The sequence below is a fragment of the Sebastes fasciatus genome, chromosome 5 (assembly GCF_043250625.1).
Source record: "Sebastes fasciatus isolate fSebFas1 chromosome 5, fSebFas1.pri, whole genome shotgun sequence".
NCBI classification, from domain to species: Eukaryota; Metazoa; Chordata; class Actinopteri; order Perciformes; family Sebastidae; genus Sebastes; species Sebastes fasciatus.
Genome location: NC_133799.1, coordinates 29,110,015 through 29,136,987, shown reverse-complemented (window position 1 = coordinate 29,136,987; position 26,973 = coordinate 29,110,015). Strand labels below are relative to the sequence as shown.

The 26,973-nt window shown below is 41.1% G+C and overlaps 1 protein-coding gene and 1 long non-coding RNA gene across 2 annotated transcripts; one reads left to right on the top strand and one right to left on the bottom strand.

Annotated features, from left to right (window-relative positions):
• On the top strand, positions 1-26,960 carry LOC141768231 (uncharacterized). Its single transcript, XR_012594023.1, has 4 exons — positions 1-135; positions 287-403; positions 2,017-2,201; positions 25,157-26,960. It is a non-coding gene; the product is annotated as an uncharacterized LOC141768231 (long non-coding RNA).
• LOC141768615 (uncharacterized) lies at positions 4,701-6,696 on the bottom strand. Its single transcript, XM_074637011.1, has 2 exons — positions 6,507-6,696; positions 4,701-5,910 (listed from the first exon to the last, which is right to left on the bottom strand). Exons 1-2 carry the CDS (start codon positions 6,659-6,661, stop codon positions 5,157-5,159), a joined length of 909 nt encoding a protein of 302 aa, XP_074493112.1. The 5' UTR covers positions 6,662-6,696; the 3' UTR covers positions 4,701-5,156.
• Positions 26,961-26,973: the final 13 nt, after the last annotated feature.

The window sequence follows — 26,973 nt, the reverse complement described above, 5'->3', positions numbered from 1 at the left end:
AGCAAATCTTCAAGGCGTGTGCATCGTCCTCTGTGTCCAGCCACAGGCTCTCAGACATTTTCAGCCAACTTGGGTGTTAGGAGTGCAGTTGCATCTGCTACAACACAGATAACTGCAATGCAGGAACTCTACCTTGTAAGTATAGATGGATAAGTAGCTTATTTAAGTTAGGATCGATAAAATAGGAACAATGACATCCTGCAATCTTCTTACACGTTCAATTTTCATTTTGTGACGCCTAAATGTTCTCTCTTCCTCAAACAAATTATTTTCTTTTCTGTTTCAGTCCCTGCTGCTCAGACAGTTAACAGCCTACAGTGTTTCACTTGTAACCCCATCACCTCTCAATGCACCTCTACATTACAGTGTAAGGGAGTGGAGGACTGCTGCCTTCAAGCAAGTGGTGAGTCTTTATCACACATAGTTTACAAAATGTATTTTACTACATTAAATCATCTCAAACAAATTACTACATGTGCAATCTGTAAAATCAACCAGTGGAGGAAACTGTAGAAGTACATATACAGAAATTTACTGAAAAATTCTGAATATTTTTACTACAATTACTTTATAATTCTAATCCACAACATTATTGTGGATATTGTACTTTTTACTGCAACTAACAGGCAACTAGTACTGCACATTTACATTTATGACAGTTGTAGTGAGTAGTTACTTTACAGATTAAGATTTTATGTTATAATCATCTCCCAAAAACACAGACCACAGTAGGTAAAGACGTTAAAATTAGCTCTCCCTCAATAAATTACACATGTGGCCCGGGCCCAACAGCCAATGGCAAGGCCGCAACTTAAAGTACCAGTTAGATTTTTACAATTAATGTTTTTTGCTTAGAGCCGACAACGCCACCTAGGAAATACTTGGAGCCTAGGACTCTGATAAATTCAGGTTCTTTTACATCAGGTGAGCAGAGTTAAAAACACAGGCAGAAGTTTAAATCAAATTAAAACCAGATTTATTGCAATTAAAATAGCATGGGTCTAAAAAATGAATGATTAATCTAAAAGCTAAAAGGAATAAAATGTTACTAGCAACAAGGTTAAAAACCCTATAAAAAGTCCAGTCCAATCAAGTCCAATCCGGCTCTTTAATCCAGTTCAGTCCAATCTAGTCCAATCCAATCCAGCGATCCTCCTCGTGTCCGCGTCTTAGCTCCTCCCGTACTCCAACAGCCGTCTGCCCGTCTCGGCCGTCTCTCCAGCACCGTCCGAAACTGTGAAATAACAAGAGACCAGGACCAGTAGTGTGTTCTCCACTACTTTGCTATCACAACTCCAGATAAAAGCTATCCTGGTCTGTTTTCAGTGTGTCCGCCACGTAAATGTACCAAAAGGGTACTTAAGTTTTTTGAGTGAATCTGCGTTGGCGGACACGGTCTGCTGCATGTAGTCTCACAGGACTCTCAGGTCACTGGGCTGGTAGGTAGTAGCAGGAGGGCTTTTCTGCTGCACTGCTGTCTCTGGACTGTCTCTGACTGAAGATCTCTTCCGCTGCAAGCTGTTCTCTCCTTTTGTGTCCTCTCCACCTGTGCTGCATCCTGCTAATTGCAGGCTCTCCGCCACACCTGCCGCTCCTCTCCTAATCAGTGTCTTTGATTGGGGGTGTGGCTGTCCATGGGTCTCATTCCAGTTCATGACTTCTTAAAAACACTTCAATTTACGTACTAAAAGCAATCAAAACAACCAACATGCAGGGATAAAACACACAATAGAATAAAAACCATAAAACATGCAAAATAGAATAAAATCAACCATAAAACATAAAACATGCACAAGTCATTTTTGACCCTGTCACACACATCATAATCCATTAAATATATATATCAATAGAACACTCTGAAAGAGAAAGCACTTTTACTTTTGACACTTTAAGTGTATTTTTACATTGTGATATTGCTGATTTTAATCATGTAAAGGATCTGAATACTTCTTCCTGAAAATAGCTAACTGACAACAATAGAAGCTGCGTTGTGAAACAATGATTTTTCATTTACAGTGACAAGTGGGTCCAACACTTCTCCAGCGTTTGGCTGTGCATCTGCAAACCTGTGTGCAGCTGCTGCTGGCCTGGGTAGCCTACCCTTCATGCAAAGTGTTGGTACCATCAGCAGTGGACCATCCTGTTGTGGAACCAGTTTATGTAATACTGCCACAACACCAACAACTGCAGCCCCCACAACTGTGGCACCAACAACTGTGGCCCCAACAACTGCGGCCCCCACAACTGTGGCCCCAACAACTGCAGCCCCAACAACTGTGGCCCCAACAACTGCGGCCCCCACAACTGTGGCACCAACAACTGCAGCCCCAACAATTGCGGCTCCCACAACTGTGGCTTCCACAACTGCAGCACCAACAACTGCAGCTCCAACAACTGCTGCCGGTGATGCCTGCTGTATCAGACTGGGTATGATCCATCTATTGCTCGGACTGCTTATCTTTATTATCTATTAGAACTAGGGGGCTTGGACAAAGCACCTTTGAAGCCACCAGAGGGACTCTTAAACATGGATATCATCGTAAAATGAAATTAAAACGAAAATAAGCAATGAAATATATTTGTGTTAACTGAAATTAAATAAAATTAAACAGCAGACAGACACAGACTAGCTGGTGAACATAGTAGGGCATTTAGCAGCTAAAGAGTCAGATATTTCTCTCATGAGTTGGAGATAAAAAACAGAGCAATACGATTTTAACTTACAAATTGCATTTACATTCATCATGTGGACACAAACATGGCACAAAATGAATGATAATGCTCCGCATGCATAAGCAACTCTTTGCTAACATCTTCACCACATCAAGTTACAAAGGTAGTGATATGTCAATTGTGTTCACAACTTGTTTCCACTGATCCCAAGTGGCCAAACATCTAATAAATTAATCAATTAACAAATAAATAGGCACAGGAACAATACACAGCACAGAACAATAAGAACACACATAACATAAAACAAGTAGCACACAACATAATACATAGCATGACATCATAGCTCTTCTATCAGCTGCACCTGTAGACCACAAGGTGGCAGAAGAGCTCAATATTTTATTGGTCCACTTTCTGATCTTCTAACCTGCAAATATTTCCATATGAACAATGTTCTAGATAGGATGGATATCTGGTTCAAATGCAATAAATTATCCCTTAACAAACATTTGTTATTGTCATCCTGTTTTTCATTTATTAGGGCCCGAGCACGAAAGTGCCAGGACCCCAGCGGTGTCCTGGCACGAAGTGCAAGGAAACCTATTGTTTTTCTAAGTATTATTCTTTTTCTGCCGGGAGATTGCCTTTTTGGGACCTTAGCCATCCCCAAAAACTCACCAAAAGTGGAATATGTGTCAGAACTGGTGGGAAATTCAATGTTCTGGAGTGATTGGGCTCGGGTGTCACCAGCGGGCGAGATAGCGCCCCCTAATGTACGCAGTTTTTAAGAGAAAGTTTCTTCAATCGTCACGAAATTCAAGTATGTCATTGCTCACATCCTCATACCTGGAATAAATATTTGCGAGATTTTTTCGGCCAGCAGGAAGTCAGCCATCGTGGACTTCATGCGTTTTTTTTTAATTTCCGAACACATGTTTGAGGACTTTAGGGTGAACAAAAACTCATGAAACTTTACACGCACATCCAAACTAGTAATTACTTTGATTTAGTGGTGAAATTTTGCTTGGGCGTGGCATGTTGGCTCTCTAGCGCCCCCTTATGTCTTTTAGCATTTGAACATGCCTTTGACGCCCTTGGTATACTCGAACACTCATGAAAGTTGGCAAAAAGATGGACACCTGTGAACTTTACGTGAACGTACAGTTTTTGGGTTCAGCGTGTTTAGCCGGCTCTATAGCGCCCCCTAACGCGTGGAAGGATTTAGTTTGGTCAAAGTTGATCCTATATTCATAAAATTTGGTATGCATATCCCACTCATTCTTGCTAACATATTCCTCATTGGGTTTCATTAGCTCCGCCCACCCGGAAGTCGGCCATCTTGAAATTTGTGTTTTTCATATAATTTATGTATTTTATGCATACTTTTACGAACTCCTCCTAGAGATTTAACCCGATCATATTCAAATTTGGTCAGTAGTATCTTAAGACCTTTGTGATGAAAAGTTGCTCAAATCGTGAGTTTTCATGAAACGGTGTTGACGTGGCGTGGCGGAGAATTTAAATGATTCGCCATGACACAGGAAGCTGTTGTAAATTGACTTTACATAGTCCAATCTGCTCCAAACTTCACAAGCTGGATAATAGTCCAGGCCTGAAGACATATATGTGGTATTATGCGTGATAGTCATAGCGCCCCCTACAGGAAACAGGAAGTTGTTGTAAATTGACTATACATTGTCCAATCTTCCCCAAATTTGACATGTTTTATAAGAGTCTTGGCCTGAAGACATGTACGAGCCCCGACGTGCGCGTTCCCCAGACGTGCCCGCAGGGGCGAGGGCCCGTTCATCGCTGCTCGCAGCTTTAATTAGGGCCCGAGCACGAAAGTGCCAGGACCCCAACGGTGTCCTGGCACGAAGTGCAAGGAAACCTATTGTTTTTCTAAGTATTATTCTTTTTCTGCCGGGAGATTGCCTTTTTGGGACCTTAGCCATCCCCAAAAACTCACCAAAAGTGGAATATGCGTCAGAACTGGTGGGAAATTCAATGTTCTGGAGTGATTGGGCTCGGGTGTCGCCAGCGGGCAAGATAGCGCCCCCTAATGTAGGCAGTTTTTAAGAGAAAGTTTCTTCAATCGTCACGAAATTCAAGTATGTCATTGCTCACATCCACATACCCGGATTAAATATTTTTGAGATTTTTTCGGCAAACAGGAAGTCAGCGATCTTGGACTTCCTGCGTTTTTTTAAAATTTACGAACACATGTTATCGTCTCTCACCGGGTGCCGGTGTCTCCCTCCGGCCGCGGTCGGGAGGCTGAGGCAGGAAAAGCCAACACTAGGATCAGCAGTGATTCATGGAGAGACCTCCGTCTGGTCAGCTAACATTACTGCCACGCAGCTGAAATATAGAGTGATATTGTGGTTTTAGCTGACGTGTGTCGCCTCACTCTTTTGAGCGATGCTCGTTCATGTCTATTTACAGCAAGCACAAGCGCGAGCAACAGGACGCAGACTGTCATTGACTTAACGGCCACAAGTTTTTTTCCTGTTATCCTTCTTTTGTTTAGCTATTTCCCGCTTACAGTCACTGCATTTCCAACTTGACATTTTTGAATGCGAGGTGTCAAGTTTTAAACAACTTCTGTGGATATACTGTCTTTTACAAATCCCTGATTTACACTCAAGTCTATCTTCATTCTGCAGGACAGGCAGCCCACAGTAACAGCCCTTGCTTTCAGATGGTTTGCTGGTATCATGGGATGTTGGTAGAACAGGAGCTGTAAACACTTTTGCTACAAGCTCTGGAATAACACATTTCTGTACAAAAATGTGAACCTTTTCACACATGGTGTCAAAAAAGTCAGTGTCAGGCAGTATTCTCTCAATGTGGATTTCCCCTTTGCCTTCTTTCCCTGGTCCCCAGACAGCAAAATCGCAGTAGCTTGCCTGTGTCAGGTGAATTTGAGTCTGCACCTGACAAAAGTACTGATGGTCCCTCTTCAATGAAAGCTTCCCCTCAACCTCTTGGAGACAAAACATGCTGTCCTGTTTGCATTTCTCCATCAAAGTGCTATTCTGAAGGCTGCTGGGTGCCTTTACCTCCAACACACCCATCTCATGGCAGTCACATGTTAGTATGCCATCTGGGGATGCCCCTAACCATGGGTACTGGGGGTTGATGACCAGCCCTGCCTTCTTGACAGTGAGATTGGTGTGGAACTTTTCCATCATCTTGGTGTACTCCTCAACTACTTTTCTCTCGTGTTCAATGCCCCACCTAAAAACAGAAAAAATTATATACACCTTAAATATAAAATGACAGTAAGAAATTATTACCATAACAATGTACACTTATATCACAGTAACATTACTTTCAGAAGTCCAAATAACATCTTTATTTGCAGATGTGTTATTTATCTTGATCATTTGTATATTACTAGCAAGATGATAAGTGGATGTAAATTACAAAAGTAATGGGGAGAAAAGTTTTTAATATAGCTTTAAAACACTCATCCTTTCACAGCCTGTTTGTCTGAAACTCACATGCAAACCACTTGCATGGCAGTTTGTTTTGAGCTGCATTCTTTTCAGGAGGCAACTCCTTTTCAGGCACCAAAGATTGCTGCCTGAAAAGTGTGCAACTCGAAACGTGTTGCTGTGCTAGTGGTCTGCATGTACAGTAGATTTAAGAAGTGTTTTTGTAAAAGCCTGAACGCTGTGAAAGAAGAGTGTTTTAAGGCTGTATTCAAAAACGTTTGTGCGCATTGCCATGCTTACCCTCCCTGTCACTCTTATGGTTTTGTTATATTTGGGAATTCTGATTATTACATTTTTGTGTGAAGCTTTCATTGAGTGAAAAGTAGATATGAATACCTGAGAGAATGTGGTGTGTTGTTGTTTGGGTCCTTGAAGGCCACAGGATAGCACAGCTTCTTCAGCAAGGAGACAGCTGGTTTGTCTGGGTCCGTGTGGCAGGCTGCTCGGATGTTTGACGCAGTCACCCTTCCTGCCTTCTGGTCAAACCACATGGCACATTTTGATTGTAGTCTTGTCTCCTTTTGTATGACACAGCACTAAAATTGAATAAGGTTGATTTAAGTTTGTGATATGTGACAAAACAAAACAGTGATTAATTAAATGTTATTGAAGGAAAATGTGAAAAAGACAACTTTAATGAATTCTGTGGAAAAAAATGTTTTCTGAACTTGAGCTATCCTATTTACTTGTCCCTGTGATATTCCTGATATGCACGTTTTCAACCATATTTACTGACTGACCTGTTCTTCTGTTATGCTCAACTCTGTAAAGATCTCTTCACTCTTTGCCTGCAGTTCTTGGTGTGACAGTGACCTGTACTGGGGCTTGTACATTTTGTTTAGGGATGCAGGGATGTTCAGCTGCACTGCCCGAGGAATGTACCTCTTTGCATGGCCAGGGACAACAGACAAAATGGAGCTTTTGACAGGTTCCCTTTCAGTGTCTTCTGATACACGTAGCATATTGTACAATGCTGTGCATTCATCTGTGGTTGGAGGTGGAATCTTGGCAGGGGGAAGGTCACCGCAACCATCAGCAGATCTCTTTCTCTGGGCCTTTGTGAAAGCTATCTGGTTCCCTGGTGCATACCCTACTGTCCTTACGGCTGCCATACTAGGCTCATTCCAGGCACAGGCTTCATCTGTTCATGCAGTGCCACTCAGTTTGTTAACAGCTGCTAGCAAAGCGTAGAGTATGGCACCCACATGTGAACACACCTCTCCTAAACCTGCCATACAGGTGCAGTGGCCAAATCGCACCAGTCCCTCCTCCTCCACAACAACCCAGGCTGTCAGTGGCGGCTCATTTAATCTGTAGGAATGGTTTACCTGACATCGAAAAAATAAGTTTTCAATAGACTTATATGTCATTAGACACTGTGTTAACCATACCAAATGAATACTGCCTGTCACTACTGTCCTACCAACGCTGACTACAGTGACCCTGAAACTAACCACACACGAATCAACGTCAGATAGCTAGCTAAAATTAACGTTAGTTAACTCACCTTTGCTTCGACAATGAAGAATTTCTTGTCCTTCACCTCCCAAACGGCAGCATTATTGACCCATCCAGATCGAAAATACATGTAACTGTCCGTACTTTTGTAGGCTTTCATCCTGGCGACCGTGTAAGGTGAGGGAGTCTCCACAAGATAAATGTAAACATCGCCAAAGTGGAGTTCTGGCAGCGACTTCGCTGTTTTTAGTGAAATAAATACTGCGGCGGGTGCTGTATATGGATCGCAGGTCCCCAAAACCTGTAGTTTGTGCTTGTATCTTCGTTTTTCTGATGTTGATAGATGATCTAAATATTCGTGGCTTTGAACAGATGTAAAGTTGACAGGCTTGTGCTTCCCTGCTACGGATAATTCACTGTGAGCCGCCATCTTGGTCCATTGTTTTGCCCTCCAGTTAGCGGCGCGTGTCACATGTCTGAAAACTATGAATTGCATGTACATGTACTCAGGACTGGACCCTCATCATAACTGAGAAATTTGGGGCAACTAAATCTAGTCTAAACCCAGAATAAATTAGATCACATGTAAATCATCAATTGAAAATATTATTACCACCATTCATCACATTTCCAACATAAATGTGTCATATTTTAATATGTTAGACTGATCACATGTTTAAGGAAACTCAGGTCCAGGACCAGGTCTTGGACCAGGTCCAGCACCAGGTCTTGGACCAGGTCCAGCACCAGATCTTGGACCAGGTCCAGGTCCAGGTGGTTTCCGTCAGTCTGAAGGTTTATTGTTAACTGTTCTGGAATGTGGTCGGACTGGTCCAATCAGGACAGGAATGCGTCTCACGTTAACCACGATGTTTCAGCAGACTGCCAACACAGAAGCATCAGACCAAACCACATTCAGAAAACACCTCATTTAATGTGAAGTTTAGCAGCTGAGTGAATGTGTGAAGGTGTGATGACAATCATGAATGACGTGCTGGAACAGAAAGTCTTTTTTGTTTCTGGTAAATATGGTTCAACCAGTTCTGTTCTGCAGAACATCATACCAAAAATGGCACGCAACAACACACACCTAGACACTAATTACACACCTACACGCACACACATTGTTAATAATTGTGTCCATTTCCTGGTGAGATCAGTTTACAGTCGGACTGGTTCAGTTTGCGGCTCATTTTTAGAAACACTTTCAGTCTTTATATGTAAATAAGTCTGCTTTCACATCAGGGAACTGGACCCGGATCCGAGTCCACTTGTCCCCAAAATCCAGTTCGATTGATTAGTGTGAACGCTCCGTACCGTACACGGGCACGGTTCGTCGATCCGTTCTGTCTGTAGTTCATTTACTTTTGGGACTTTGCTGCTTGTGTTCTTCCTTTGATTGGATTGTCTTTCTGATTCAACTCTAGCAGCTTCATTCATGCTGTCGATGAGTATTTCATCTGTCACCCTCTGATCATCGAGATAAGGCTTAAACTGAAACTTGATATGGTCACTTAACAGCCCAGTACTAACTGACCTCAAGAATTTCTTCTGGATGAGCTCGGAACTGTACTGTTCATCTGGCTCTACTTCTCTTGAAGCAAGTAACAGCCTTTCCTTTAACTCAATTGCCCTAAAGAGGAAGTTTTAAGGAGACTCACGACTGTCTTGTGTTATATTTCCTAGTCTGTGATATAGATGTGTAGAATTGTCTTCTTTGAAGTGTCCCTTTAATATGGCCTTTAGCTGGGGGAGGGTAAGGTCACTTTTTATCTCAAGCATATCACAAAGACTCAAACCTGGACTGATTGACTTGACCACAGCCTCCATGACTTCAGCCTCACTGTGTCCTTTACTCAGGCCTTTGTCCATCTGATGCATCAGGTTTGTGTATGACAGTCTGTCCTTCTGTCCCTTTTCCCCTATCTGACTACAGATCTTGAATTCTCTCCTTATTGTCACTTCTGGAAGCCTGTTCACAGCTGGAGGCAACACACTCTGTGGAGCTGAAACTTGGCTTGGAGATGCACTGTTCACTCTTTCACTCAGTCTCCTAACTTCATCCTGCAGCGCTTGACTATTTAGCTGGAGCTGTATTTCTCCTCTAAACTCATTTCTTCAGCCTTTTTCTGGCTATCTTGTGCTATGCTCTCTGTGTTTTCTTCACTATGAGCATTTCCAGTCTTTTCTATGATTTGCTCAACTAATTTCAGCAGTTTTTTTAGATGATGCCTTGCAACATCCTCCTCTTCATCATTAATCACATCGTCCATGGATTCTGTAATTTGTCTGATCAATGCTCGCCTTGTTGTGACATTTCCCCTCGGGATTTCAGCTGCATCAAACACCTCTTTGAGCTGATCCAGCTGCAAAAGCCATAGTCTCTGAGACACGGTCTCAGCCAGCTCCTCCAGATCCATTGTGTTTGATGTAGCTGCGCCCCCGATGACGCGCTCTCCCGTCGACGTCAGTGAAAGGCAATCCCCGTCCACGTTGTCACACTGAGCACAGCGTTGATCATCCCAGCGGTGCCTCCAATATTTGTTGCACACTTTGACACAAAGTGACTTCCAGGCGTGCATAAGTTTAAAAAATATATATTTCACTCTTTTTCTGGAAACACAGAAACACAGCACAATAGCATTGCGCGGCTACATACTGCCGATACGTCTGCTGAATGACGCGCTATAAACATTCACGTTCGCTATGAACATGCAATAAACATAAAATGTCTGCTTCCTGTATAATCTTCAAAACACATTAACCCTGACAACATTCTGCACACTCACAACTTATATCCTAGCAGGCCCCTGTTGGTTACACTACGAATGTCCTCATTAGCAAACGGCTAGCACTATTTCACACAACATCCTTGTAACAACTTGCAAAACTCCGATATAAATCTCATGTTTGCATTACCGCTGGTCCCTTATTCATACACATTCTTTATACATCTGTGTCGCTACTTTTATACATCATTTAACCACTTTAGCTCACCTAGAAACACAGAAACACAGCACATTAGCATTGCGCGGCTACATACTGCCGATACGTCTGCTGAATGACGCATACGCGCTCCTGCATCTCACCCAAAGGACCCCTTAGCTGGCCAAAGTGCCTGTGTTGTGCCCCTTAAACAGGGGAAATAGTGAGAGAGAAGGATGAATGAATCACACACGCAGCTCTTCCCTTCACTCGTCTCTGTATTGAGTTACATTTGAAATGTAATGCAATGTAAACAAAACTCATACATTTAAACATCAGAACTCAGTTTCTGGACCACAGTAATCATGGCTTAATTACATTTTTAACTTTCTCTAAACCATTTAAATTATCTTTTTAACTGTTTCTAAATGTTCTTAATTCAAATACAGCATGAAGTCTCTCTTATGAAATGTATTTTAACCTTTTAGCTTTTTAACTTTTTTAGACACATGAATTCACCTTTAAATGTTATAAAATCAACAACTGCATACACATATATGAACGTAACAACCTAGCTTAAATGCCGACGACAAAGTAACCAGACGGACTCTACGACGGGACAACGATGCATCCGACAGCTAGTTTACATAGCAACAGCATTAGCTAGAAACTTTAAAACAATACAGAGTGCAAAATGTGCACTTTTCCTCTATAATGAACAACAACAACGTATAACGAATTCTTAACAACATGTATTTACAACGTTATAGTGCTTTGTGGACGTTATTTACCTTAAACAGGGGAAATAGTGAGAGAGAAGGATGAATGAATCACACACGCAGCTCTTCCCTTCACTCGTCTCTGTATTGAGTGAGGAAGAGGAGCGTGATCCCCCTACTGGAACCCCGAGGCATTACCAACAGATCAACGCAAAATCAACCCACACACACAAGGATCTGCATCACCTATCTGCATTATTCCTCTTTCTGGTTCACTGCATATGTGCTGCATAGTCTCTACAGTGACCAGTTTTTATGCATATTTACATCCAAAAATTAAATGACATGTCCTGAAAATGATACAGTAATAACTGAGACAACAAAGAAATTAGCTTTTCTCTAAATAAATGAATTATGCCTGAAAAATTAATTATTCTTGCATTATTCTTGCCTGTCACACCTGTGTGAGTTTTACTCTTTATAAACACAGATTAACCTACCAAAACATTAGCTCCTAGTGCACATACACATATATCAGATTAAAAATAAAACAATACATAAATTATACATGTGAATGAGAATGGGGGGTGTCCAATGTCCATCACTATGTCTAACATTACTGTGGGTCCCACACATGCAAACTAACCATCTTTTCTAACTCACTGCATTATCCGACACACATTAAGATCACATACATAAACTATAACATAAAGAATTAGTTTTAAACATAAACATACACATTCAGATAATCTCAACCCCCACATCAGCCCCCTCCCTTTGTCCTTCCTGAGCACATGTGCTCCGAAGAACAAAGAGGCCATGTGGTAACATGTTGGCGGCCATCTTTGATCTGGCCATTTTTGTAGTTTTACAGTGTTCACCATATTGTCTGTAGGCCATGCAAGACAGGTAGCCATCTTGTCTTTGTCCCTGTCTCTCTCAGTCTCACACACACATGCTCACACACTGTGTTTGGTTTGTTTAGTTTAGTTATTTAGTTAGATTAATAGTGTGTTTCAACCCTTTATTATCTTGTAAATAAATGTTTGTGGATTATACATGCTGGTCTGTTTAATATTGTACAAGAGTGAATAATGCCAACCGCTGCTATGTCAAGAACTCTAATATCCTTCAACCTTTACTATCTATTTTTATTATAGCTATTAATTTAATTATTAATCAAAGTTCCAAATTGATAGTTCAGTATATTTAATGAGACTTATCTTTGAGACTACATTAATGTGCTATCGTTTTCTCTTTGTTTCAAAGAGTGGTGCCCAGAGGATGATTTCATATAAATTAAATCATATTATTCAATATAATTAATAATTAAAGCTGCGAGCAGCGATGAACGGGCCCTCGCCCCTCCTCGCGGGTCGGGGTTGCTGGCGGGATGCCGACCGACGCGGCCGGGCACCGTGAAACCGAAACTCTGACTAGCGCCATGACGCCTGCCGCAAGGCTCTACGACAAGCGGTTCACGAGTTATGAAGGGGGGCGTGGCTAATGTGTAGGGGGCGGGGATAACAACACCAACTTAACAGGCACTCTCTGCTGAGTGATATAACACCTCCCACAAGACTCTACGACAAACGGATCATGAGTTATGAAAGGGGGCGGGGCTAATGTGTAGGGGGCGGGCATAACCTTCACCAATGAAACAGGCACTCTCTGCTGAGTGATATGACACCTCCCACAAGACTCTACGACAAACGGTTCATGAGTTATGGAAGGGGGCGGGGCTAATGTGTAGGGGGCGTGGCTATGACTATATTTTTGCATTTACATATAATCAGGACTGGACCCTTATCATACCTGAGAAATTTGGGGCAGATCGAACTATGTACAGTTGAGTTAGGGTTAACCCACTCTCTGCTGAGTGATATGACACATCCCACAAGACTCTACTATAAACGGTTCATGAGATATGAAAGGGGGCGGGGCTAACGTCTTGGGGCGGGGCTATGAGTATATTTTTCAGTACTGGACCACCATCATACCTGAGAGATTTGGGGCAGATCGGACTATGTACAGTTGAGTTACAATAACTGCCTGTTTCATGGCGAATGGCTCAAAATGGCCGCCACGCCACGGTCAGGTCGTTAAGTGAAGACTCACCATTTTGATAACTTTTCATCCTCAAGGTCTTAAGATGGTCCTGACCAAATTTCAACTCGATCTGATCAAATCTGTAGGAGGAGTTCATTAAAGTATACGGCCTACAAAAATCCCCAGAAATGGGCGAAAAATGGGCAAAATCGCACATAAAATTCAATATGGCTGACTTCCTGTTGAGTTTTGGGCATACCTCCAAGAGGCTTTTTTGTTTCTCTCCACATCTTACATCTGTCTACCAAATTTTGTACTTGTAGGTGAAACCGGAGCGCGGATATCAATTTTTCCATTTCATGGCGAATGGCTCAAAATGGCCGCCACGCCACGGTCAGGTCGTTAAGTGAAAACTCACGATTTTAATAACTTTTCATCCTCAAGGTCTTAAGATGGTCCTGACCAAATTTCAACTCGATCTGATTAAATCTGTAGGAGGAGTTTGTTAAAGTACGCGGCCTATAAAACGCAAAAAATGACATGAAATCCAATATGGCCGACTTCTGGGTGGGCGGAGCTAATGAAACCCAATTAGGAATATGTTTCAAATGATGAGTGGGATACGCATACCAAATTTCATGAATATCGGATCAACTTTGACAAAGTTACAATTTCAACGCGTTAGGGGGCGCTATGGAGCCGGCTAAACACGCAAAGCCCAATCGCTTTACATTCACGTAAAGTTTACGGGTGTCCATCGTTTTGCCAAGTTTCATGAGTTTTCGAGTATCCCAAGGGTGTCAAAGGCATGTTCAAAGGCTAAAAGACATAAGGGGGCGCTAGAGAGCCAACATGCCATGCCCAAGCAAAATTTCACCACTAAATCAAAGGAATTACGAGTTTGGATGTGCGTGTAAAGTTTCATGAGTTTTTGTGCATCCTAAAGTCCTCAAACATGTGTTCGTAAATTTTTAAAAAACGCAGGAAGTCCAAGATCGCTGACTTCCTGTTTGCCGAAAAAATCTCAAAATCATTTAATCCAGGTATGAGGGTGTGAGCAATGACATACTTGAATTTCGTGAAGATCGAAGAAACTTTCTCTGAAAAACTGCGTACGTTAGGGGGCGCTATGGAGCCCCCTGGAGACACCCGAGTCCAGTCACTCCAGAACATTGAATTTCCCACCAGTTCTGACGCATATTCCACTTTTGGTGAGTTTTTGGGGATGGCTAAGGTCCCAAAAAGGCAATCTCCCAGCGGAAAAAGAATAATACTTAGAAAAACAATAGGTTTCCTTGCACTTCGTGCCAGGACACCGTTGGGGTCCTGGCACTTTCGTGCTCGGGCCCTAATAATCCCCAGAAAAACAATAGGTTCCTTGCACTTCGTGCCAGGACACCGTTGGGTCCTGGCACTTTCGTGCTCGGGCCCTGGCACTTTCGTGCTCGGGCCCTAATAATCTGCAGAAAAACAATAGGTTTCCTTGCACTTCGTGCCAGGACGCCGTTGGGTCCTGGCACTTTCGTGCTCGGGCCCTAATTATTTTGATAATTAGGGCCCGAACACGAAAGTGCCAGGACCCAACGGCGTCCTGGCACGAAAGTGCAAGGAAACCTATTGTTTTTCTAAGAATTATTATTAGGGCCCGAGCACCGACAACGTCGGTGGAGGACCTATTGTTCTTCTAAGGATTATTATTAGGGCCCGAGCACGAAAGTGCCAGGACCCAACGGCGTCCTGGCACGAAAGTGCAAGGAAACCTATTGTTTTTCTAAGAATTATTATTAGGGCCCGAGCACCGACAACGTCGGCGGAGGACCTATTGTTCTTCTAAGGATTATTATTTGGGCCCGAGCACGAAAGTGCCAGGACCCCGTTTCGTGCTCGGGCCCTAACGGTGTCCTGGCACGAAGTGCAAGGAAACCTATTGTTTTTCTAAGTATTATTCTTTTTCTGCCGGGAGATTGCCTTTTTGGGACCTTAGCCATCCCCAAAAACTCACCAAAAGTGGAATATGCTTCAGAACTGGGGGGAAATTCAATGTTCTGGAGTGATTGGGCTCGGGTGTCACCAGCGGGCGAGATAGCGCCCCCTAATTTAGGCAGTTTTTCAGAGAAAGTTTCTTCAATCGTCACGAAATTCAAGTATGTCATTGCTCACATCCACATACCCGGATTAAATATTTTTGAGATTTTTTCGGCAAACAGGAAGTCAGCGATCTTGGACTTCCTGCGTTTTTTTTAAATTTACGAACACATGTTTGAGGACTTTAGGATGCACAAAAAATTATGAAACTTTACACGCACATCCAAACTAGTATTTATTTTATTTTAGTAGTGAAATTTTGCTTGGGCGTGGCACGTTGGCTCTCTAGCGCCCCCTTATGTCTTTTATCCTTTGAACATGCCTTTGACGCCCTTTGGATACTCGAAAACTCATGAAAGTTGTCAAAAAGATGGACACCTGTGAACTTTACGTGAACGTACAGTTTTTGGGTTCAGCGTGTTTAGTGGGCTCTATAGCGCCCCCTAATGCGTGGAAGGCCATAGTTTGGTAAAAGTTGATCCTATATTCATAAAATTTGGTAGGTACATCCTGCTCATTATTTCAGACATATTCCTCATCGGGTTTCATTAGCTCCGCCCACCGGGAAGTCGGCCATATTGGAATATGTGCGTTTTTCATGTATTTTATGCATACTTTTACGAACTCCTCCTACAGGGTTTATCGGATTCGCGTCAAATTTGGGTGGGATAACCCTCCCACGACTGCGATGCTAAATTGCGAAGGAATTTTTGATCGCTCGAACGGTGATGTCATACGTCATGTGAGAAGACGCCATTTTGTCACGTTTTAGGTAGGGAACTTTGCAATACTCCTCCTAGAGCATTCAAGAGATCCATCTCAAAGTCGAGCAACCGAATCTCAACACCTTCAGGATGCTAAATTGCGAAGCTTTTGTGTTTTCATGAAACGGCGTTCTTGTGGCGGCGCGTTGAATTTTGATGTTTCGCCAAGACACGGGAGGCTGTTGTAACTTGACTTTAGGCCGTAGTTTGGTCAAAGTTGTTCCTATATTCATGAAATTTGGTAGGCATATCTCACTCATTATTTCAAACATATTCCTCAATGGGTTTCATTAGCTCCGCCCACCCGGAAGTCGGCCATATTGAATTTTGTGTTTTTCATGTAATTTATGTATTTTATGCATACTTTTACGAACTCCTCCTAGAGACTTAACCCGATCAACTTCAAATTTGGTAAGTAGTATCTTAAGACCTTTGTGATGAAAAGTTATCCAAAGATTAAAAAGTTATCGAACTATGTTGCCGTGGCGTGGCGGCGAATAACCGCCTTTCGCCAAAAAACAGGAAGTTGTTGTAAATTGACTATACATAGTCCAATCTGCTCCAAACTTCACAAGCTGGATAATAGTCCAGGCCTGAAGACATATATGTGGTATTATGAGTGAACGTCATAGCGCCCCCTACAGGAAACAGGAAGTTGTTGTAAATTGACTATACATAGTCCAATCTGCTCCAAACTTCACAAGCTGGATAATAGTCCAGGCCTGAAGACATATATGTGGTATTATGAGTGAACGTCATAGCGCCCCCTACAGGAAACAGGAAGTTGTTGTAAATTGACTATACATTGTCCAATCTTCCCCAAATTTGACATGTTTTAAAAGAGTCTTGGCCTGAAGACATGTACGTGCCCCGACGTGCGCGTTCCCCAGACGTGCCCATAAGGGCGAGGGCCCGTTCATCGCTGCTTGCAGCTTTAATTTCAGTTTAGTTTTTTGTGAGGAGAGAATTCAGCTGAGTGGGCACAGTGACCTTTTTGGACGGGCCTGGACCCCTATGGCCCGCCCCTAACGCCGACACTGCTGACCAGACGAAGGTCTCCCATGAATCAATGCTGATTCTAGTGTTGGCTTTTCCTGCCTCAGCCTCCCGCCCGCGGCCGGAGGTAACAGGGGATCTCAGAGTTTTGGTCGGAGACGATAACCTTTCTCTCTGTGGAGCCCCGTCACTTCACAAGACACGGAAAACCTCTGTTGGTCTGGAGGAGCTGCAGCAGTTATTTCTGCACAAACGTCCACTGTACATTCACTAAATATTGTCAGAGCTAAACTAACTCTTCTGCATTGTGTAGTGTGCGCGCATGCATGTGAGAGTGGAGCGAAAGAGTGATAACAAGTGCGGTGTGTGAGTGAGGGCAGGCAAAGCAGGCAGAGGAGCAAAGGAGCATAGACTCCGGTCCTGGAGACCAAAGCTACGGTCTCTGACCGCAGCCAACACTGTTTAATAGATGGGCTTCACTATATAGAACTTTGTGGTTTTGGTGCTTCCGTGTAGTTTCTGTTGGAGTCTTGTCTGAACAGCGTAGCCACACGTGAGCGTGCATGAGACACCGACCCGCAATGATTTACACGTGTAAGAAGTTACAAACAGTCCCTTTAACTTTTATTAATGATACTATTAAAGTCAGAGAGAGACGGAGGGTCTGTCTGTCAGCAACAAACACGTTTTACATTATTTATCGTCATTTCCATTCAGTCACATGTGAGGCTGATAATTCCTGAACGTCGGGTTTGATATGAGTTATATCATTTACATTTTCCCTGAAACATTCAGCCTAATAATTTGGTCTCCAGGACCATAGTCTATGCTGTACTCTGCTCCTCTGAACTGCCTGCCTTCACTCAGCTGTATATTGTACTTATTATTCACATATACTTATAGGCAGGGTCTGAAATTAGCAACCGCCACCCGCCAAATGCAGGTAAATTGTTGGCGGGTAAAATTGGCAGGCCATCCGCCATTTTGGCAGACAGTAAAAAATGTTAGGGGAGGGAATAGAGAACAGACTCCTTATTGTCTGATTCCTTGGTATCTCAAGCCTCCGTGACTACTGATTCCTCTGTATTGATGCCCTTCCACAGTAACGCGTGCACAATGACGCATAAGCACATTGTATCATGTTGCTGTTTGTTTTGGACCGGAGACACTGCCTGAGGGACGCACCCTGTTTTTTCCTTGATAATGCAACACTGTGAACAACAAACCTGTTGGCCAGGAGGAGAGTTAGTAATGTTACCTGTTAGCAGCCGGTGGGCAGCACAGTCCTGCTTGGTTAAATAACAGATCTACTAATGTTAATGGAGGTGCCATTAGGCACATTAGGCATTAGGCAGTTGTTATTATTATGTGGCCTTCAAACTCAAGCTCAGGAAAAATGACTATTGGTAAATTACGTTATCGTCTTGTTCAAATGTAACCTCGTAAAATTATGTTTTTGGCGAGAAACTTGAATAAATCCAGTTGTTTAAAGGAGATGTTTTCACAGCAATATAAAATAGATAATAGAGAGGGAATTACAGTATGACCTGTTTAACATCCTAACACTAGCTCTCAACAGCTTGCCAAGATTTTTCTAATCAAAGCAAATATTTAAATAATCATAATCATTTGAATTGTGTGTTTTTATGCAAACAACCCCTATAGATGACAATAACAAAGTACAGTACAGTACTGTGTACAGTACCCTCCTTGCCCCGAAAAATAGGGCTCCCCGGAAGCCACGGTGTAATTCGAATATTGTAATTTACCATGCATATAATGTTTTTTGTGTAAAATATATTGAACATTGAATGACATCAGATCTAAGATGTTATTATACCCCCGTAAGTAGTTGGGGATATATAGCGTTCCACGTGCCCTTCCGTCCGTCCGTCCGTTCACCTGTCACATTTTCGTGTCCGGAGCAAAACTATTTAATTTAGGAACTTCAAATTTGGTATGATGGTTGACAGTGTGGTCTAGTTGTGCCTTTTGGGGGTTAGAAGTCCACGGTGCCCAAACCTTTTTTGAATTTTTCCAAAATGGCAAAACCTTTGGTGTTACTTTAGTAGGGATCAAGCAGTGAGCGGGGGTATCTGAGCCATGCTCACTTTTGCCTTGTTCCTTCATTTGGCGCAGAGATTTCAAAAGTGGCAGATAACATTTCTGAGTGGCAGACAAAAAAAAGGTACTTGTTTGCCACAGTGGCAGGCAATGAAAAAAGTTCATTTCAGAACCTGCTCATAGGTCATGGCTGCTGGAGTCGGACTACTTGATGTCTTTTGCACAAATAATTGCACAGTTCACTGTACACAGAAGTACACAGAAGCTATAATCTAAAATATTAACGTGACGCTTAAGAGGAAACAACGTCTCATTTCTCTTAAAACATGTGACTTCCTGTAAATTTAGTGAAGGCTGCTTCAAACTGCAAACCGTAGCTTTTAGTCACCGCCCTGCTGCTGCTGCCACCTGATTTCATCTACAGTTTGATTGTAATCTGAGTTCACATCAGTGAAAAATGTGTCTGAACTGGTCTGACAGCTTGGATCAACTTGACTGAGGTTTATTTTTAACTGTTAAGACTCAAGAGTACGACAGAGTATTAGGGCCACAATGAGGAAACAAATAAATCTTAGATTTTTAGAATAAAGTCATACGTTTACGAGAAAAAAGTCGTAATATTACGAGAAAAAAGTCATAAGTTTAGGTTAAAAAGTCATAATATGAGAAAAAAAGTTGTAATATTATGAGATTAAAGTTAAAAGATTAGAGATATTTGGGTAGCTGGTTTTGCCACACCTGATGTGTTTAGTTTATGCTTCACATAGACAAGGTCTTGCATGCAAACTAACCATCTTTTCTAACGCACTGCATTATCTGACACACATTAAGATCAAATACATAAACTTGAATTAGTTTTAAATATAAACATACACATTCTCAACCCCCACATCACACCCCCTTTGTCCTTTCTGAGCACATTTGCTCCAAAAAAACAAAGAGGCAAGGAAATAACGTCTAACTTGTGCGTGCAGTGTCCGATGGTCACTGAAATGTACGGGTGTGTCGACCGGCGTCTCGCCAGTACCCCTGACGTGCGGGAAGGTGCGAGGGCCCGTTCATCGCTGCTTGCAGCTTCAATTATTTGTATTTTTGTTCTTTTTTTTCCCTTCCTGTCTTTTTATCTCTAGCATTTCTTGATTGAAAATAGTTTATTTTTTTCTTTCTTTTAGATATTTAAAAATATATATTTATGTCTGCTTGTAAATTTGTAATACAGCTGTTTTTAATTGGGTGAGTTCCTTTCACAAGCCCTCAGGGTCTTTTTCAACACACCTATGCATATGTTATTGTATATCTCTTGTATTTTGTTTTATTTTATTACCGTATATGCATTTACTGCTGTTGTTCTGACTGAAGCAATGCTTGTGACCAGTTGTAAACAATTGTAATGCAGAAAATAAACCATCTTTAAAAATACAGCACACAAAGATACATTTAAAAAAAAAAAAGAAAAAGAAAAAAAAATCCAATCAACAATTATAACTTCTCCTAGGAAGACATATTGTATATTATTATTAATACAACTGTGTTATATTATTTTGCCATTTATTCTCTGTTTGTATACCAGCATCTGAAGGCCAAACTGCGGTATCACGAGTCGCAGAGTGCAAAACCGTGGTACTGCCGGCCGCCGTCTGACTTTAGTTGCTCCTTAAAGCAGCAGTGGGTATAATTGGAGCAAATATGATTAAAAAAAAGTTATTTTATAAAATGGTCACTATATACTGACAGTAGTACATGAGACAGGAAATCTGAAAATAATCATGTGCTTCTGTGTCCTCCGGTGCTCCTGGCATCTGCATGATTTCACAGACTGGAGGAAAACAACCAATCAGAGCTGATCTGGAGTCTGACTCACTCAATCACTTGCGAACTCCGATCAAATGGTCAAACTAGGCAACGCTGATCAAATATGAATCAATATTCTGTTACTGTAAATACCAAGCACCGCCCTGTTGACTGTTGACCTAAAGCAAATTTCTCATTGCGAAATTATCAACTCGTTGCTCAAGATAATATTTATATTTGTCTTCCTTGAAATGCCAATCTCAACAGGTCTTGGTAGGCTCGCCTTCTCTGGTCGGCCAAAAAATGCTATTCTTGCAGAAATCTCCAAATGTCAAAAGTTTTTGATCACAGTTTTTTATAATTTTGTATCAATTCTCGAGTAGGAACATTCTTTTTTGCACCAAATCAGTGTAACAAATAGTATTAACCCAAAAATTGCCACAACAACTTATGAGACATAATCGAGGATGGGAATGACCATATATATATACTTTTACAATTTATTTTCATTAATTAAATAATTCACGTTTATTTCTGAATTATGACGGGAACATCTTGACACACAGTGCTGAGCTGCATCTCAAATTACTCTTCAGGTTCCCAGCGTTCTGATGATGTCACCACTTCTATGTGGCATCTACTGCTGACCTGCTATCTCCCCCTAAAGACCCCCTGTCCCCTCCCTAAAAAAGTGGGTCTCAGAGGGTTCAAATAAGATAAAATAGAACAGTCGGGATTAAACAGTAGAATAAATTTACAGTGCAGTGCAAGATATGAATAAATAGTTCCAAATTTAACTTGCATTGGAAAACACTACAGCCTACGTAATACACTGCATCACTGAATGTTAACAATATGACTACAAGGACATTGCGTCAAGGACATTTTGTTTTTCTTTCATCTCAGACTCACTGATGCATGACATGAAACCAATTATAAATGAAAAACTAACTAATGTGCATTACTGCTATTTTGTGAGAATTATTAAAAGGCATCCAAATGATATTGACAATGGTCTTTACACAATCTACACACCTTTTGTAAGACAGACATGCATTCAATGTCTGAAATACAGATATACTGTTAGTAAAGAAGAAGTAGAGAACTAGAAAACTCAAAACAAAAATAAAAATATTTATATATATTTTCAGAATGCAGAGGAGGATAAAAAGTATTAAAGACACCCAAAAAATCAATTATTATCATTTAAATTTAGAAATTAAGAATTAAGTATATACACTTCACTCTCTAAGTAAATATTATCAAAATTTTAAAAAAGGGTGTGGGAAGGTGTGTTGACATGATGCTTTTTCAAGTGACGAAAAAGGAGGTGTAAAAATTGGATCACTCCCAATCCCTGAGGTTTTTACGCATGCATGTGACGCACATTTATTCAACACCTGTACAGTATATAAAGTGTAGTGGTGCTGATAAGGTGTAGTATCACCATCGAGGAAAACTAAAACAGTACTTACCTGTTCATCATGATGAAGCTGATCCTTTCACTGACTCTCATCTGGGCACTCTCCAGCACAGGTAACGTTATTCTTACAATATAGTTTCTGCAGGTACAATAGAGTCTAATTTTTAAGACATTTTCCATTTTACCCGAAATTATTTTAAATCTTACTGTTAATATCACCAGATGATTTATTTTAATTAACCAAAACACATTTCATATACTTGAAAATAATAGATCTGATAGGATAGAGAAAATATAACACTTCATTCATCCCCAGAGGGTAAATTCACGTTACAGTACAGCAGTAGAAGACGCAGTCTATAGAGATAGGACACCGATAAAGACAATTTAGAATAATAAATACAACGAAATAAAAAAAATTAAGTAAACAGAATTCTATTCAAAATCTACATTACAATAATTAGGTAATATACATGACAAGACTTGGCTGTGCAAGTACTGTATATATGTGCAGAAGTAAAAGTCTAGTAGTGCATATTAGACATTTTAAAAACCTTTTACACAAGAAGGTGAGTCTTCAGCATTTACAGACCATCAATACACTTAAAACATTTGATTTGACGTTTGAGATGTGATCATCATTCAATGTTTTTCTCCCCATTGCAGCTGGAGCACTTCAGTGTGAAACTTGCACAAATACGCAATGTTCTAACACAGTACCACAAAATTGTTCCTCAGAGACGATGTGTGTAACAGCTTCCATTCAAGGTAGTCATTTCATTTCTTTATGTCATAGTACTGCTCAGTGAAATACATGTACTGCAAAGCAACATTAACAAACTGCTGTTTTGATTTTGTAGTCACTTCATCTGGAATTACAGCACAGCAAATCTTCAAGGCGTGTGCATCGTCCTCTCTGTGTCCAGCCACAAGCTCTCAGACATTTTCAGCCAACTTGGGTTTTGCGAGTGCAGTTGCATCTGCTACGTGCTGCAACAGATAGCTGCAATGCAGAAACTCTACCTTGTAAGTATAGATGGATAAGTAGCTTATTTAAGTTAGGATCGATAAAATAGGAACAATGACATCCTGCAATCTTCTTACACGTTAAATTTTCATTTTGTGACACTTAAATGTTCTCTCTTCGTCAAACAAATTATTTTATTTTCTGTTTCAGTCCCTGCTGCTCAGACAAATAACAGCCTACAGTGTTTCACTTGTAACCCCATCACCTCTCAATGCACAACTCCATTACAGTGTAAGGGAGGGGAGGACCGCTGCTTTCAATTAAATGGTGAGTCTTTATCACACATAGTTTACAAAATGTATTTTACTACATTAAATTATCTCAAACAAATTACTACATGTGTGATCTGTAAAATCAACCAGTGGAGGAAACTGGTGAAGTGCATTTACTGAACTTTACTGAACAATTCTGAATATTTGTATTACACTTACTTCCTACTTGTAATCCACAACATGTCAGAGGTAAATATTGTACTTTTTATTGCACTACAGTACTAACAGGTAACTACTACTGTATACCTACATTTATATGACATTTCTAGTGACTAGTTACTTTACAGATTAAGATCTTATTATCATCCCCCAAAAACGCAACCCACAGTAGGTAAAGACGTTAAAATTAGCTCCACCTCAACAAGTTACACATCATAATCCATTAAATATATATATCAATAGAACACTCTGAAAGAGAAAGCACTTTTACTTTTGACACTTTAAAGGGACTATTTGTAACTTTCAGAAATGCTTGTTAACAGCGACACCTGTGGCCGTGAAATCAACGAAAGTCATTGTCGGGCTCGCGCTTGCTCGCTCTAAATATACCTGAACGAGCGTCGCTCAAAACAGTGAGGCAACACACTTCAGCTAAAACCGCAATATCACTCTATATTTCAGCTGCTTGGCAGTAATGTTAGCTGACCAGACGAAGGTCTCTCCATGAACATGATTTAGAACTGATCCTAGTGTTGCCTAAGTGCAGGCTGAAGCAGTGGGGCTCTGCACCGTGTCTCCCTGCTCTCTCCGCCCGCAGCCGGAGAGAGCAGAGGAGACACCGGCACCCGGTCGGTAACGAGAAGACAACGTAACTCTCTGAAGAGCTCCGTCACTTCACAAGACACGGGAAAGCTCTGTTGGTCTGGAGGAGCTGCAGCATTTATTTCTGCACAAACATCCCCTGTGCATTCACTAGATATTCTCAGAGCTAAACTAACTCTTCTGCAGTGTGTAGTGAGCGCGCGTTCACGTCTAGAGGTGGAGGACGCGCGCGCTGTCTGAGTGAAGGAGAGCAGGCAGCGAAGACGAGGCTCCGGCCACACGCGAGCGCGCATATGCGAACGCGCATGTGTGCCGACCCGCTACATTTATACGCTTAAAAAGTTATAAACAGTCCCTTTAAGTGTATTTTTACATTGTGGTATTGCTGATTTTAATCATGTAAAGGATCTGAATACTTCTTCCTGAAAAAAGCTAACTGACAACAATAGAAGCTGCGTTGTGAAACAATGATTTTTCATTTACAGTGACAATTGGGTCCAGCACTTCTCCAGCATTTGGATGTGCATCTGCAAACCTGTGTGCAGCTGCTGCTGGCCTGGGTAGCCTACCCATCATACAAAGTGTTGTTACCATCAACAGTGGACCATCCTGTTGTGGAACCAGTTTATGTAATAATGTCACAACATTCAGACTGGGTATGATCCCTCTCTTGCTCGGACTGCTTATCTTCATCATCTGTTAGAACTAGGGGGCTTGGACAAAGCACCTTTGGAGCCACCAGAAGGACTCTTAATCATGGATATTATCGTAAAATGAAACTAAAACGACAATAAGCAATGAAATATATTGTTGTTACCTGAAATTAAATAAAATCCATTTCCTTGAAGATAACCTAAATTGAAAGATAATACCTGGATACTAAACTATCAGTTTAACATTAAATAAGTAGCACACAACATAATACATGGCATGACATCATAACTCTTCCATCAGCTGCATCTGTAGACCACGAGATGGCAGAAGAGCTCAATATTTTATTGGTCCACTTGCTGATCTTCTAACCTGCAAATATTTCCATATGAACAATGTTCTAGATAGGATGGATATCTGGTTCAAATGCAATAAATTATCCCTTAATGTTAAAAAGAGTGCTTACATGATCTTCAAACCTAAAAATAGAACCCTATCAGATCATCCTCGCCCCATTCTTATAGCTAATAATGCACTTGAATATGTTCCCCATGTCAAGTTCTTAGGTGTAATCACTGATGATCAGCTTAACTGGAAAAAACACATCTCTTATGTGTCCAATAAAGTTATAAAAATATTGGTATTTTATGGAGTGTAAAACATTATCTTGTCAAGAAAAGAAATTCCAGATCTATATTACTCTATGATTTATCCTTTCATATCTTACTTATCTCTAACAATTATATCTTATCCTAGTGAGACATATTGTATATTATTATTAATACAACTGTCTTATATGATTTTGCCATTTATTCTGTTTGTATACCAGCATCTGAAGGCAGAAGGTAGAATTGGAGCAAATATGATTAAAAAAAGTTATTTCTATAAAACGATCACTATATCCTGACAGTAATACATGAGACAGGTAATCTGAAAAAATCATGTGCCTCTGTGTCCTCCGGTGCTCCTAATGGCATCTGCAAGATTTCACAGACCGGAGAAAAACAACCAATCAGAGCTGATCTGGAGTCTGACTCACTCAATCACTCGCGAACTCCGATCAAATGGTCAAACTAGGCAACGCTGATCATATATGAATCAATATTCTGTTACTGTAACTACCAAGCACCGCCCACCAGCCGGAGCTGGAGCCAATAGGAACGCTTAATTGGAACACTCTCTCTGAAATGACCTGTGATTGGCCAAAGTCTCCCGTCGCGGACTAGATTCTCTAAAGCCTGAAAACAGAGCTATGAGAGGGTGCAGAAGTCTAGTTTTCTCTCAGAACACTTTAATTATAAAATATGCTGAAAGATTATTATGGAATTTTTGCCCAACGATGCCAAAAACATTCTGCCTACTGCAGGTTTAAGTAGTGTTATTATGGTAAGGATGGCCTCTGAGTGTGGCTAACGGCATTTTTTGCACTCAGTGGCTCACGTTACCACATCTCTGAAAGGGAGGAGTGAGTGGAGGGGTACTGCAATACCATAATCTCCAACCACACCACTAGATGCCGCCAAATCTTTCACACCGTACCTTTAACTTTGTTGACAATTCTACCTATAAAAACTTGAATAGACCTTAAATTTGCTTACAACTACATTATAGTGTGTTATACAATCTTTTTTATATGGAAAATAAGGTGGCAGTGATTCTTATTATTAACAGCAGGAATATCTAAACAGCCAAACCTGGTTGGAAATTTTATGTTCACGAACAAAGAGTTCTGTTTTTCACAAGTAAAAGTACACAAAAAATATTTGTGCTTTGAAAATGTCTATTAAATAAAACAGTAAAACATAAACTCAGTGGCT

What these genes read in the sequence shown, in the direction of transcription:
- LOC141768615 (XM_074637011.1), bottom strand. Translation starts at nt 6,661, where the DNA reads ATGTGGTTTGACCAGAAGGCAGGAAGGGTGACTGCGTCAAACATCCGA. An exon ending in AACACACCACATTCTCTCAG is followed by an intron (nt 5,911 to 6,506) that starts GTATTCATATCT and finishes TTCTGTTTTTAG; the next exon opens with GTGGGGCATTGAACACGAGA.